This window comes from Anomaloglossus baeobatrachus, chromosome 2 (assembly GCF_048569485.1).
Source record: "Anomaloglossus baeobatrachus isolate aAnoBae1 chromosome 2, aAnoBae1.hap1, whole genome shotgun sequence".
In the NCBI taxonomy this organism is placed as follows: domain Eukaryota; kingdom Metazoa; phylum Chordata; class Amphibia; order Anura; family Aromobatidae; genus Anomaloglossus; species Anomaloglossus baeobatrachus.
The window spans coordinates 644,450,302-644,465,844 of NC_134354.1; the positions used below are offsets into that span (position 1 = coordinate 644,450,302).

Consider the following 15,543-nt stretch of genomic DNA (forward strand, 5'->3'; position numbering starts at 1 on the left):
GCCACGAGTACACTGAGTATTTGGTGAGATTTTTTTTTTTTTTTTTTATCATAAAGATTTTTATTGAGTTTTCAGAAAAATACAAACTTCTCATACAACAACATCAAGAACAGGAGCATTGAGTAGCAAGAGGTGGAATAGCCTCGAGCCATTATCAGAATATCAATCTGGGACATTAAATACCCCTTACAACAACAACCTGAACATAGGAGCAGGGAGGGAGGGGGAAAAGAGAGGGGGAAGCAGCTCTACAAGACATTCTTAGGCATAATCAATTTATCTATGGTGTAGGTGTCGGTATCTGGGGGAGGGCCGTTGCATAAAGGGAAGTGGCCCACGGGTGCCATTGTTTAAGTCTCACCGTTCTCCTCTCTAGGTTGGGGGCCAAGTTGGTTTCGTATAGCCAGTGTAGGTTGATCCTCTCAATTAGATCTCTTTTTGTAGGGGGGCTCACCGACCTCCACTTGTATGCCACACAGTACCTGCCAGCTATGAGAATGTGAGAAATGATGTTTTTTAAAAGATCCGGGATCCCATCTAAGCCAATGTGTAGCACCGCTAAGGTTGGGTTTGGAGAAAGGCGGAGACTAGTAACCTCATGGATTAGATTGAACACCTCCTGCCAGAAGTTAGATAACTTAGGGCAAAACCACCACATATGACATAAGGTGCCCCTGTGGTTGCAGCCCCTCCAGCACAGTGGTGACACATGTGGGGAAAAAGAAGCCAGTTTAGTAGGGGAGTTGTACCACCTCAGATGAACCTTTTTTAATTGCTCTATATGATTGAGACAAGAAGAGAACTTGTGGATCCATTTTGAGGCCGCGAACCATTCTTGCGGCGGAAGCGGAGAAGCTAGATCTTTTTCCCATTTGAGCATGTACGGCAATTGTTTGTCCGGTTGTGGGGAGTTTAGCATATTATGGATATATGAAAGGCCTTTGATTTTGCTATTTTGAAAGAATTTTTTAATTGAGGCGTGGTCGGCTGTCGTGGGAGCCGGGAGATGAGGAGCGGACTGAAGAAAGTGACGTATTTGAAAAAACTGGAATAGACTGTGTCGGGGAAGGTTAAATTTATCACACATTTCTGAGTACGGGAGTAGGACGCCTTCTCTATAGAGATCTGCTAGGGTGATTGGACCTCCACGTGTCCAGGCGGCAAGATTCAAGTTCGGAATGAAGGCTTCAAGCGATCTAAGGGGAATGCTGGGACCTAAAGCATGTGACACTGGCTTGCTCCACAAGGACCAAGCTTTCTTTAGAGCTCCTGTGGTGGGTAGAAGATCGCCGGGGGGCGAAGGGGTTAGGAGCAGGGAGTCTATGAATTGTTTAGGGGAGTGGACCTGTGCCCAGGTGTACTCAATCTGTAACCATCTTAAGTCTGAATCATTCCTCCACCAATCTCGAGCCGGTTCCAGGATAGCGGCTCTGTGGTATGTTACAATATTAGGAATACCCATTCCTCCACCACTTAACGGGGCATGCATGCATCTCAGGGCTATTCTAGGTTTTTTCCCAGCCCATATAAATTTACTCATTAGCGAATGAATTTTGGTGAGATACCGTTGCGGAATTGTTAGGGGCAGGCAGCGAAGTAAGTAGATAATTTTTGGGAGGCAGATCATTTTAAAGGTCTGCATTCTCGCCACCCAAGAGAGCGGGAGAAGAGAAAGGCGAGTAAGTTCTCTATCCAGTGAGGTGTGCAGGGTCAGCAGATTTTTCCGGATCACGGAGTGTAGCGGGGCCAGTATAATACCCAGGTAGGGGATACCCTCGTCTTCCCATTTGAAAGGGTAAAGATGAGAAAGAGTGGCTCTAGTTGAGGCGGGCAGGAAGAGCGGAAAAATTAAGGACTTGGTAATATTAAGCTTGTAATACGAGACTTGAGCGAAGGAGGACAGGATCTCCATTACGTGTTTTAGGGACACCTCTACATTAGTGCAGGATAAAATCACATCATCCGCATATAGACTGATCACATGGTTTGTACTCCCCACTCGAATCCCCGAGATCCGAGGGCATTCACGGATAGTCTGCGCCAGAGGCTCTATAGCAAGGGCATAGATGATAGGGGAGAGCGGACACCCCTGGCGTGTCCCATTGGATAATTCAAAACTCCGAGATATAAATCCGGATGCCAGAACTTTGGCGTTAGGGTTAGAGTATAGTGCCATTATGGCGGTAAGTATGGGGCCTTCAAATCCAAACTTAGCCAGTACAGATTTCAGATATCCCCAGTGCACCCTGTCAAACGCCTTCTCTGCGTCCAAGGACAGGAATACACTGGGGATTTTCCTCCCCTCAGCCACCGCAATCAGGTCCAGCATACGTCTCGTCCCATCTTTCGCCTGCCTCCCCGCCACAAACCCCACTTGATCCGGGGAAATCAGTGATGGAAGGACTTTATGTATTCTAGCTGAGATTATTTTGGCGTACAATTTTAAGTCGCAGTTTAGGAGGGATATTGGCCTGAAGTTTCCTGGTGATGTAGGGGGTTTTCCTGGCTTTGGCAGGGTAGTTATAATGGCCTCTAGATTATTTGGTGAAATATCTGCTGTGGCTCGCCAAGAGGAGAAAAGTCTCAGGAGGAAAGGAGACAGGGTTTCAGTGAATTGCCTATAATAGGAGTTAGTGAGGCCGTCTGGGCCTGGAGCTGAATTTCTTTTGGCTGTGATCACCGCCTGGCGAACCTCTTCCAGGGAGAAAGGGGAATTTAGTTGCTCTAGATGTACTGTAGATAACCGAGGAAGATTAATATTGTTTAAGAAGGAATTAATTGCCGATTGGGTAGGCTTTGGGGCAGTGGGGTCATTTTTAAGGTTGTAGAGAGACTGATAAAAATCAGCGAATGCATTGGCTATTTCCGTTGGGTTGCGTATTGTGGCATTAGAACCCGTCACGAGGTATTCAATTTTGTTTTGCATTTCTCGTTTTTTAACCCTCCTGGCTAGTAAGGCACCCGCCCTGTCACCCATCATATAGTACCGCTGTTTGAGGGATCTTAAATTTTTCTCATAGTCTACCATCAGCAATTGGCGGAGCTGTGTTCTTAGTTTCCTGAGTTCGTCAGATGTTGACATGTTTGGGGCAGATTTATTGTGGGCTTCTAAAAGCGCTATGTGGGACAGTAGAGCTTTGGAAGTTGCCTGACGCCTCCTTTTCTCCCTAGTGGCAATTTTGATGAATGACCCCCTAATAAAGGCCTTGTGTGCAGACCATAGCGTTTCCTCTGTCACCTCCTTGTTGTCATTAAATTTAAAAAACTCTGCGAGGTCGGCCTGCAACTCCTCAGAGATTTGTCTACAGGCCAGGAGGGAGTCATTCATGCGCCACCGGGTAAAAACGGGCGTGCGGCTTTGCTCCTGGACTGTCAGGTATATGGGGGCATGGTCCGACCAAGCTATAAGTCCAATTTTTGAATCTGAGCAATCCAAAATAAGTGAGCTTTCAACCAGAAAGTAGTCCAATCTGCTGTATGAGGTGAACCGAGGTGAGAAGAATGTGTAGTCCCTCTCATTTGCATGTTGGTATCTCCATATATCATGGAGATGCCTTTCTGAAATTATTGTGCTCATTTCCTTCCTCTTTACAGCAGTATTGGAGCAATCCAGAGTGCTGGACATTAACATGTTAAAATCCCCGCAGATTATTTGCTTACCCTCTGTAACGGATGAAAGCTTGGAAAGAAACCTCCGCAGAAAGCTGATCTGACCAGAGTTCGGGGCGTAAAGGGTTGCAATAGTATACTTAGATCCATTTATGGAGCAATTAATAATGGCGTATCTACCTTCAGGGTCTAAATGTTGGGAATGTAGTGTGAACGCAACAGTATTTTTTACACAAATGAATACTCCAGCCTTTTTTTTTTTCCCACAAGCCAGCAGTATGAAAGGAAATTTAGCATTATTTAACCTGTGCGAGTCCCCCTGGAGGAGATGAGACTCTTGACCACAAATGACGTCACATTTGGATTTAACCACTTCCCGCCAAAACATGGATCTCTTGGCCGGCGAGTTCAGGCCCCTAACATTTATAGACATACAGTTCAGTACCATTGTACATGAAAAAAAGTCTCTTGCCTAGAGCTGCGGGGGGAGAAAGGAAGGTTAGGCAGGAAAGAGGTAACACTGACAACATTAACATCACTAACATTACTGATGTAGGGAGCATCAGTCCACATAGAAAAAAGCCCAAAAAGGGGGCCTGCGGTATGGTGGAAATGTACCGCCATGGGGGTTCAGGGTCCTGGTTAAACAGAACCAGCGGACCTTAAAAGTAGCAACTAAGTCTCAGCCGCGACTCAGACATATCACATAACTCACGCGACGGACCAATCTTCATTCACTTTATCCTTTTGGGATGATCCTGTGGCTCTTGGAGATCTGGCCGGGAGATTTGCCATGTTCCATGAGGATAGGAGCTTTGCCAACTGTTGTGGGGAATGGCAGACGTGGGTGTTTCCTGCACGGAAAAGCAGGATCTTTACAGGGAAACCCCATCTATAGGATATAGCTTCATCCCTGAGAATTTTGGTATAAGGGGCAAATTCCCTCCTTTTTGCCAGGGTTCCTGCAGACAGATCCGGAAAAATGGACAGGTGCTGGAATTGCTCAGACAGAGGCGGCCTCCTTCTCAGGGCTTGCAGCAGGGCTTCTTTGGTCTTGTAAAAGTGCAGGCGAGCCAAAGTGTCCCGGGGGGCATCAGCACTGAGGGATTTAGGCTTAGGGACTCTGTGTATTCTGTCCACCAGGAAATCAGTTGCAGACAGGTCTGGGAGCAGCTCCTGCAGCAAGGAGCCTAGAAAGCTCTGCAGCCCCTTGTCTGGTATGGCCTCTGGAATTCCTCTGATTCTTATGTTGTTTCTGCGGGACCTGTCCTCTAAATCCAAGACCTTGGTATGGAGCTTTTGCACTTGTTCCTCCAGTGCTGCATTGGCATCAATGAGGCTATTGTGTGACTTTGTCAGCTCCTGCATTTTAGTTTCAATGTGTGCTGTGCGACTGCCTATGGCAGTGGTATCTCCCCTCAGCTCAGCCACCATATCTTTCCAATCCTGCTGCAGTGATGAGCGGAGGGCACTGAGCAGTTTCTGCATGGTACCTTTGGTAAGCGGTATATCTGCAGCGTCTGTGTCCAAGTCTGGGCCTGCTGTGGATCCCCTCCTGGATGAGCGTGAGGAAGCTGTGGAGGAGGATGCCGCTGCCATTTTCCCTCGTCCCGTGCTGGAGAAGAAGTCTGTAACTTTCGCCGGGGACGGCTTCTTCTGGGACTTTCCCCTTGGCATGCCACGTTCCTGGGTACCTCCGCAGCACTTTCCCCCCGTGTGCAGAGAGATTGGTTCCACTGGTGAGCTGCAGTGAGCCGGTTAGGAGTCGAGGTGGCTGGAGCTCAGCAGCTAGGTGACCGGTGCCATTAGCAAGCAGGCCACGCCCCCCTGGTGAGATTTTTAACTCACTATATGTAAGCCAAAACCAGGAATGAGTAATAAATACCCAAAAAGTGGTGCCGTGTTTCTATTATACTTTTCGTCTGATTGTCCCACTTATGATTTTGACTTACAAATATGGAGGTAAAAAAACTGAACTACTCAACATGTGCACGTGGCCTAAAAAGGTTTTTCAAGATAGTACATCGATGGCATATCCACAAATTTCATAAATTCTACAGACAGAGTGCTGATATTTTTTGACTCACCCTTGTAGCTTCTAATTCTACATTTACCTAGTATTCATCCAAAGCTACAGACTATCAAAATGCTGTAAATGAGTAGACACGGAGGCAGGGGAATTGATGTATACTGCCCCCTAGGTTGTCATGCAAACAGACCAGTAAGGACTATATAGCACCCCATTTCCCGTAGAGAATTAATGTATACTGCCCCCTAGGTTACCATGCAAACAGACCAGTAAGGACTATATAGCACCCCATTTCCCGTAGAGAATTAATGTATACTTCCCCCTAGGTTACCATGCAAACAGACCAGTAAGGACTATACAGCACCCCATTTCCAGTAGAGAATTGATGTATACTGCCCCCCTAGGTTACCATGCAAACAGACCAGTAAGGACTATACGGCACCACATTTCCAGTAGAGAATTAATGTATACTGCCCCCTAGGTTACCATGGAAACAGACCAATAAGGACTATATAGCACCCCATTTCCCATAGAGAATTAATGTATACTGCCCCCTAGGTTACCATGCAAACAGACCAGTAAGGACTATACAGCACCCCATTTCCAGTAGAGAATTGATGTATACTGCCCCCCTAGGTTACCATGCAAACAGACCAGTAAAGACTATACGGCACCACATTTCCAGTAGATACCAATTTCCCCAGCATCCCACCCTCCCGACAATGTGAAGGTCATGGAATCACTAGGGCAACCTGAATCCGAACCTCTCCATCCAAGCATTTGCTGTGCAGTGTAAGCGCTATGTATACACATTGTTCCCCAGGAGACCGGCGGGTATGTGTGTCACACGCACACATGTAATATACTGCCTCATACTCCACCAGCTTTCTTTTTTTCTGCTGATATGTATTATCCTAACAATCTGTGAGAACATCTTCCCAGTATCTGACAGGATAATTCCAATCATTCAGAAGCCGGTCTTGGCACTGTGAGGTACCAGCATCTAGAAAGACAAGATTATAAAGTACCATCATGTATACTCTGGAATTTATGCAAAGAACAGATACAGCATGTCCAAATTCCAGAGTAACACGCAAGAAGCTCATCGGAAATGTGCAGCTTTATAACAGTTCACTTTGCCTTATGGAGTATAGCTTTGTTATAGGCGCTCATTACACTGAGTGCCATCTATTCCCATATAACTCGGCCTGTGAATGTAGACTGGCGGCTCCCTCCCGGAATGCTGCGAGGGAAGGAATGTCAGTGCTAACGGTAGATCTGACTCATGTCAGCAGCTCAGGGCAATAACACCAGTAACTCTGACTCACAGCTCCAAGCTATGGCCACAAATTGCTCTCAAGCAGGTAGAGTGGCCTGTATCTGGGCTTCTTCATACAACACATCAGGGACGAGAAATAGTCACAGATATTTCCATACACATATACAGGCATACTAACAGCCAAATAAGTACAAAAACTTCATGTAAGGTGTTGGTCAGACGAGTCATTTTACTTTCTTATAACCAATGTATATATTTGATTAATATATATCCATATCATATCAATTAATTAGAGCATAAGTAATATGTACGGTATATATACTATATATCTATATCTATCTCTATATATATATATATAGTAGATTTTGCAGATATATATATATATATATATATATATATATATATATATATATATACGCTGTATATATAGCTGCAAAATCAAATATATACAAAAAAACCCTCACATTTTCAAAAGTTAATAATGCAACATATCAGTCGATGCAATAAAAATTCCCTACCCACCATAATAAAACACCTAAATTAAAAAGCCCCATGTGACTATAGTCTTAGCGCCAAATCATCAGGACTGGCTTTATTGAATATCATCCATTTTTCAGCTTGTCTTATGCCACAATAACAAAGTTACTCCCTTTCCCGGATTGGATTACATTTCTGTTTTAATTTTCACCACTTTTTTCAAGCACAAAACTCCCGATAAATCAAAGCAAAGCTTTTACGTCAGAAATCCTGGCATAAAAAGTTTTGAAAAGAAGCAAAGTTGTCACACAACTTGATTCTGTGCTAAAATGTTGCAACTTTTCTCACGGCATTTTAGCTAAGCTCAAACAACCACATCCCCTTCCCTGCACTATACTATAGAATAAGGTGGGCAGAGCTGGCGGGAGGTGGAACAACAGCATCATAGGTAACTATGAGGTGCACAAAACTTTTACAGTTAAAATACCTTTATGCCCGAATTCTGGATAAAACAGTTTGATGAATTGAATCATAGGCCTTTGCAGAGGTTGCCAACTTATTATTACATTTTTCGAAAAACTGGACCAAACTCCTAATAAGGAACACTCCCCAAAACAACCTCGCCTAGATACGGTAATTAGAATTACACCTTGGTTTGCCAACCATCTGTAAATTGATAGAGAGTATGTGAAAAGGAGAGCTTTTTTTCAGCCGACCGCAGTGTCCGGCAGAATAAAGCAACGTCCATGAGTTTTTGCTGCTGCTGAAGCTTCTTGTTGTGCATGCACCAACACTCCTGGGCCGCTTCAGTACAGTGGAGAGATGAGAGCGGGCTGGATGAAGCCCGGAGGTCGAGCAGTACATGTCAGCCAATCAGTGGTAAGCACAGGCTTCTTTCCCCATCTTACCATCTGCATCGCCCTACATCCTCCAATTGCCTCGCAACGAGAGACACCATTCCAGCATCTGAATTGAGTTCCAGTGACAGACACCACACACTAGTTGTCCATTGTCGACTGACTCTCCAGGAGCTCCTCTACCTCCATCAGGGGTCCTTCTGCTAATGCTGATATTAGTAAGGCTAAATTCTAAAAATAGTCACATGACGTAGGAATATGTAGCATGGTGCTCCACACATTTACACAGCTCCCCTGGCCTGTATATAAATGTATAGTATAATAAGTGTACAGCTCAACTGACTATTTAGCCTTACTAATTAGCAGCAGCAGGAGAACTCCTGGAGGAGGTAGAGATTCTCTTGGGAAGTCAGTCGGCAACGGACAACTAGTGTGTGGCATTTGTCGCTAGGACTCAAGTTGTGGGACTGTACGGTCGGGATCACAATGGCAGGGCAGAATGAACCATGAAGGAAAGTGATGAGAGAGCTTCCCGGCCTGGGGCTCGGGGGTAGCTCAGCCACAGTTTGAAATGGTAGCTGCTAGTCAGATGATGGAATAGTGTCTATTGTTCTGATGCAGAGGAAGATGAAGGACGGTTCAGACGTTAAGACGTCAGTGCTGACCACTGATTGGTTGATGTGTACTGTCCGTCCTCTAGGCTTTGTCCTGCCCTCTCTCCTCTTATCAATTCAGTATACTGAAGCAACCCAGGAGTGTTTGTGTTGCACAGTCAGACGCTTCAGCAAAGCCCCCCTGGCCAAAAAAACATGGATCATTAGATGATGATGAGGGCCCCGATACACACCAGACTGTAGGTCGAACCTATTGATATCAGCAGATTCATTCAATGTTTTTCTAATGTACAGTATATGGGAGCCTTACTCACTGAATTCACAAATGGACATCAATGTGTCGTAGTTTCTACCCAGCATTTAAGTTTTTATGCCACACAGGTGGGATTTTGGGGCCAAATCATATCCAGTTATGCAACATTCATATTAGGGCCCTGAAGCAAATTGTAAAAAAGCCTGCAGGTAATTAATGTGTTTTTGCATCAGTTCTGATCCATCGAACTGAGCCTGATACAATGGATATATGTGAACACAGCCTAAATGAGAAGCTGCCAATCACTAACCATACACAGGTCTCACACAAGATAATACTCAACATCCAGTTCTTGGATGCATTCAGATAAATGATGTTCCAGATATATCAGCCATTTTCATGTGTTACTAGTACTGAAATATATGTAAGTGAAAAAGAGCAGTGCCGTTTGGGTGTATATTTATTGTGATTTGGTCATGCCCATCATGTCACTCATCATGGCAACACTATTTTAATACATGAGCAGATCAAGCATCTGGAATTTTAGCATGTCCCATCCTTAGTTCATGCAGAGATAAGCGGATGTCTGGGAAGTCTAGCTGTAGCTTTTTCCCCTCTCCCCATTGAAACAAGGATACAAACTCAGATGTTTATAAGGGCGCTTTCACACTTGCGTTGATCGGCAAACGTTGCATTGCGTTGTGTGAGTGATGCAACGGATGCATTACATATAGTGGCACAACGGATGCAATGGATCGTACAAAATAACGCAATCCATTATTGTTTTATTTCCTTGACTTTACACATCTGGGCATGCGCAGTTGTGTAAAGACGGATGCGTTAACAGAATCCGTCAAATGATGGATTCTAACAGAATCCGTCACCATAGGCGTCCATTATAAAAACAACGGATGCCGACGGAATCCTGCAGATTGCCTTTTTTTGACACTCCGCTAAGCGCAGAAAAACGCTACATGCAGCGTTCCATCCGCCAGGCGGATGCAACGCAGGGTCGGCTGACGGATGCAACGCAAGGCCATCCGTTGCTATCTGTAGCTAATAGAAGTCTATGAGGAAGAAAACGGTTTCCTGCAACGGTTACCAAAATTCCTCAAGGCGGCGGATAGCAATGGATGCCGTTGAACACAAGTATGAAAGCAGCCTAAGACATGTAGAAAGAGATGTTGGAAGAATACAACAGCTTGTCTGGATTAATAGTCTCAATACACTCCTATTTGTAAAAGAGCTGCTAAAGAAATATTCAGCTTTGTTGGTTAACCATTGATAGAAATAATTTCATTTTACTGTCCTGTAAGGAAAAGTAGATCCTAGAGATGGAAAGCTAAATGAGATGGGCGGTCTATCACTTTCACTGTGCAAAACTATAAATGAGTGATTCTGAGTTTAACCAATATAATGATAGAAAGAAATTCAACTCACCACAATCTTTCCCCCAGGACCTTGGCTTTTCACTGTCACTCCAAGCCATTGGTTTTCTTTACTCTCTCGGTTCCTATCCACTGATGGAGATATAAAATATTAAGTTACAGAAACAATAAAGACACAAGTGATATCTCTGTTCTTCTCCAACAGATATCAAAGATAAGCAAAACATTTCAACAGCGTGTAACTGCATCCTAACTTGGTGCCAATTTTCCTGCTTTTCCTTTCCATAAAATCTAGCAGTCATTGCATCTCGTGTTGTAGGTTGTAGAATGTCACCCGGAATAAAGGCAAATGGAGAATTATACACTATTTTGCATTGAATCTAAATTTTGTATCACCTGAATATATCATATTGTATTGCATTTAGTTATACCCTATTTTACTAAAATTATATTTGCAAAGCGTAAAGAGTTACTTTCCAAATAATTTATTCCCTGTACTAGTGATCCCAAGAATGCAACTCTGGAGCCCAAAAACATAGCTCGGCAGCTCCATTCACTGTCTATGGAACAGTAAGAATAATAAAGTGCTGCACTTGGCTGAGGGCTTCACCAACCTCAGACCTTGCTTCAGCTGGATGTGCATTCAAAGGCGCAAGTCCAGTTTAAATACATTGCAGCACAGAAACCTATTGGGTCTCTGCACTGCAAATTGCAACAGCGCGGGTTCACATGAGGAAGCAGCCAGCACATGATATCACGTGTGACCGCTGCTTAAGAAAATGCATATTCACTGCTCTCCAGAAGCTGGAGGAATCCAGGGCTGGGTGATCACATGTGCTGCTATTAAAGAGAATGAATATTCATTGATCCCCACACCCATAATCCCACCCACCTCTTGGCACTGAAGTCGGTGCTGAGAGGTGGGAGAGATTATTGGCGTGGGGAGCAGTGAATATTTATTCTCTTTAATAGCAGCACATGTGATCACCCAGCCGCCAGTGTCCTACAGCCGCTGGGCAATCATGTGTGCTATTATTAAAGAGAACGATTATTCACTGCTCTCCACATCCATAATCCTGGGCATGGGGAGCAGTGAATATGCCTTCAGCTCACACAGGCGTAAGCAGGCACACATGGCAGTAATGTCATGCAGTGCACTGCTTACACGCTAAAGTCAGTTGCCGGTATCAGAAGAGTACACTAGGCACTGGCAGAGAGAAGGGAAGGTGAGTATACAGTAGTTCTTAATTTTTTTTACTGTGCACAGTGTGATGGGGATCATATATACTAGGATGGGGACATATGCCAGGATGGGGACATATATATGAGGATGGGGAAAGATAAAAGCATGGGATTGGAAAGCTGGGTGTTGAGGGAAAGAGGCTTCTAAACCCTATTCCTGGGATCACTTGGGGTCAGGCAACTATTGATAACCAAGTAATTCCCTATGAATAGTGAATAGCTTGTTATTTTGGAAATAAACTTTTAAGACTAAGGTCCTTTTCATATTTCACATGTCGTACATGTTCGATCCTTATTTTTCACAGATAGTACAGATAGCACCCTGCATGGTTAGTACGTAGTAGAACCCCAAGTAAAGACATACCAATAGGGAATTTAAATTGTGAGCCCCAATGGAGACAATATTGCCTTTGCATGTAAAGCACTGTGGAATTTATGGCGACATAACTGAATAAATATAATATTATTAATATTATTATTATTATTATTATTATTATTATATTATAAGTATCACAGCTTGTAAACGCTTTTTCTAGGCAGCCGAGAGTTTTTCAATTCTTGTTAGAGGGATTTTCATCTATTCTTCCTTGGAAAAGTCTTCCGGTTCTGTGAGATTCCTGGCTCGTCTTGCATGCACTGCTCTTTTGAGGTCTAGCTACAGATATTCAATGATGTTGAGATCAGGGGACTATGAGGGCAATTGTAAAACCTTCAGCTGGCACCTTTTGAGGTAGTCTATTGTAGATTTTGTCTACACATACCTTTGATCATTTTGGCCAAACAATTCTATTTTAACCTCATCGTTCCACCCGACTTGAATCCAAAATGCATCAGCCTTGTTTAGATGTTCTTTTGCATACTGCTTGGTCTTCCAGACCTTATCTTGATCTCCACTGTTCCTGTTAACTGCCATTTCTTAATTACATTTCGAACTGAGGAAAGGACAACTTTGGTATCTTCTTATAGCCTTCTCCTGCTTTGTGGGCCTCCACCATTTTTAGAGTGCTAGGCAGCTGCTTAGAAGAATCCATGGGTGCTGGTTTTTGGCAGGTTAGATGAGACTGTTTTTTTTAAAGTTTTTTGCATCACCTGGCTTTTCTAACAATGATAGTGAACAAGCCATAACCCTAACAGGCTAATTAGGATCTGAAACTTTGGTCAAAGTTATCTGAGGACACAAATCTCCAAGGGTGTCCAAACTTTTGCAGTGGCACATTTTCCTTTTTATAATTTTTAAAATGTAAAAGATGAAAAGAAAAAAATATGTCACCTTTATGTTTATGTCTTTTACAGATCATTTCATCTTCAACTTACTTAGCTGTTCACAATAACAATAATTTTGACCAGGAGTGCCCAAACTTTTGCATGCCACTGTAACTGTACAACTGTCACAGACAAGTTCACAGCTCTCTAATCCCCAGTAAATAAGTGTGCAAATAGAAATGCATGCAAACTGAGAACAATAAGTTTAATACACGGTACCTTCATCATCAATGTCAATCCGTTCACAGTCTTTGGCTTCTGCAATCAGCGGACATCCATAGAGACCCCCTGTTCTATTGGAAAACTGATTTGATAACGCTGGTGCCTGTGGAGCGCCAACCAAGAGCCTGAAAAATGACAAAACACAGATACTATAATGTACTCTGTGTTATACTGACAAATTGGTGCAGCACAACTGTAAGTAAAAAAAAAATAAACAATAGGTGGTGCTATTAATAATGATACTACATTACAGGGTCTACATAAATAGCAGAGCCAAGATAGTGATTTTCGATTCCTAGATTGCATATTTTAATTTGCATGTACAGTGCTTTGAAAAAGTATTCATACCCTGTGAACTTTCACATTTTCTCATGTAAAACACACACAAAACTTAGCAAGTATTTGAGAAGTGTAAAGGAAATTATCTATGGTTTTCTAAATATTGTAAAAATCTAAATCTGAAAATTGTGACCTGCATTTGTATTTAGCCCCCTGTTGTCTGATACCCGTAGATAAAATCCTGAGTGTCCAATTGCCTCCAGAAGTCACCTAATTAGTAAATTCAGTCCAGCTGTGTGTAATTTATTCTCAGTATAACTATAGCTGTTCTGTGTAGGCCTCAGAGGTTTAAGAACATTAGGTACCAAACAGTATCATGAAAACCAAGGTACACAGCAGACATGTTAGGGATAAAGTTCTGGACAAGAGTAAAGCAGGGTTAGGTTATAAAAAAGAATATCCCAAGCTTTGAAAATCTCATGTTGCACTGTTTAATCCATCATCCAACAATAGAAGGAGTATGGCACAACTGCAAACCAACCGAGACATGGCCGTCCACCTGTACTAACATCCCATGCAAGGAGAGCACTGACTAGAGAAGCAGCCAAGAAACCCGTGGTCATGCTGGAGGAACTGCAGAGATCCACAGCTCAGGAGAATCTGTACATAGGACAACTATTAGTTGTGTACTTCACAAATCTGGTCTTTATCGAAGAGGGCAAAAAAAGAACGCCTTTTTAGAAAGCAAGCCAGAAGAAGTCCCATGTGAACTTACCAGAAAGCTATATAGGGGATACAACTAGAATTAGGAAGAAGTGCTCTGGTCAGATGAGATGAAAGTAAAACTTTTTTGGCTAAATACAAAATGCTATAGGCCACTTTACACGCTGAAATATCGGTACCGATATCGCTAACGTGGGTAGGTACCCGCCCCCATCGGTTGTGCGACACGGGCAAATCGCTGCCCGTGGTGCACAACATCGCTCAGACCCGTCACACTACTTACCTGCCTAGCAACGTTGCTGTGACCGGCGATCCGCCTCCTTTCTAAGGGGGCGGTCCGTAGGGCGTGACAGCGACATCACTAAGCGGCCGCACAATAGAAGCGGAGGGGCGGAGATGAGCGGGATGTAACATCCCGCCCACCTCCTTCCTTCCTCATTGCGGGCGGGACGCAGGTAAGGAGATGTTCCTCGCTCCTGCGGAGTCACACGGAGCGATGTGTGCTGCCGCAGGAACGACAAACTAGATCGTTACTGCAGCAGCAACGATATTCGAGAATGGACCTCCATGTCACCGATGAGCAATTTTGACCGTTTTTGCAACGATTCAAAATTGCTCATAGGTGTCACATGCAAAGACATCGCTAAAGCGGCCGGATGTGCGTCACAAATTCCGTGACCCCCAACGAGATCGCTTTAGCGATGTCGTAGCGTGTAAAGCGGCCTTAAGTCTGGTGGAAAACTAACACTGCACATCACTCTGAAAACACCATCCCCACCATCACAGTTGGTAGTGGCAACATCATGCTGTGGGGAGGCTTTTCTTCAGCAGGGACAGGGAAGCTGGTCAGAGTTGATCGGAAGATAGATTCTAAATACAGGCTAATCGTGGAGGAAAACCTGTAAGAGGCTGCAAAAGACTTGAGACTGGGGTTTAGATTCACCTTCTAGCAGGATAACAACAATAAACATCCTGCCAGAGCTACAATGGATGGCTTACATCAATGCATATTCATGTATGTGAATGGCCCAGTTAAAGTCCTGACATTAATCCCATTGAGAAAATGAGGCAAACGTGAAAATTACTATTCACAGACGCTCTCCATCTGATCTCAGTGAGCTACACCTCATAGTTGTCTCATCAGTGTCTTCAATGAATGGCGCCGGAGATCGTAGTACACGCATGCACTGACTTCTATGCGATTTAATGAAGAAAACATCTCCACTGTCAGTAGAATCAACCCTTAGATGTCTATGTGGGCATATAGGTCATAGAAAGTTAACTTAAATGATACCTTGAGATATCTGT

At 43.8% G+C, this 15,543-nt stretch overlaps 1 protein-coding gene across 4 annotated transcripts in view; it reads right to left on the bottom strand.

Annotated features, from left to right (window-relative positions):
- Positions 1-15,543, bottom strand: part of ITGA7 (integrin subunit alpha 7) — a 229,684-nt gene that overhangs the window by 97,358 nt on the left and 116,783 nt on the right. For all 4 annotated transcript variants that reach the window (XM_075336951.1, XM_075336949.1, XM_075336948.1 and 1 more), the window contains exons 2-3: positions 13,231-13,358; positions 10,559-10,638 (exon numbers count right to left, since the gene is read on the bottom strand). In XM_075336951.1, coding sequence (XP_075193066.1) covers positions 10,559-10,638; positions 13,231-13,358 — 208 coding nt within the window. The remainder of the gene's footprint in view (positions 1-10,558; positions 10,639-13,230; positions 13,359-15,543) is intronic.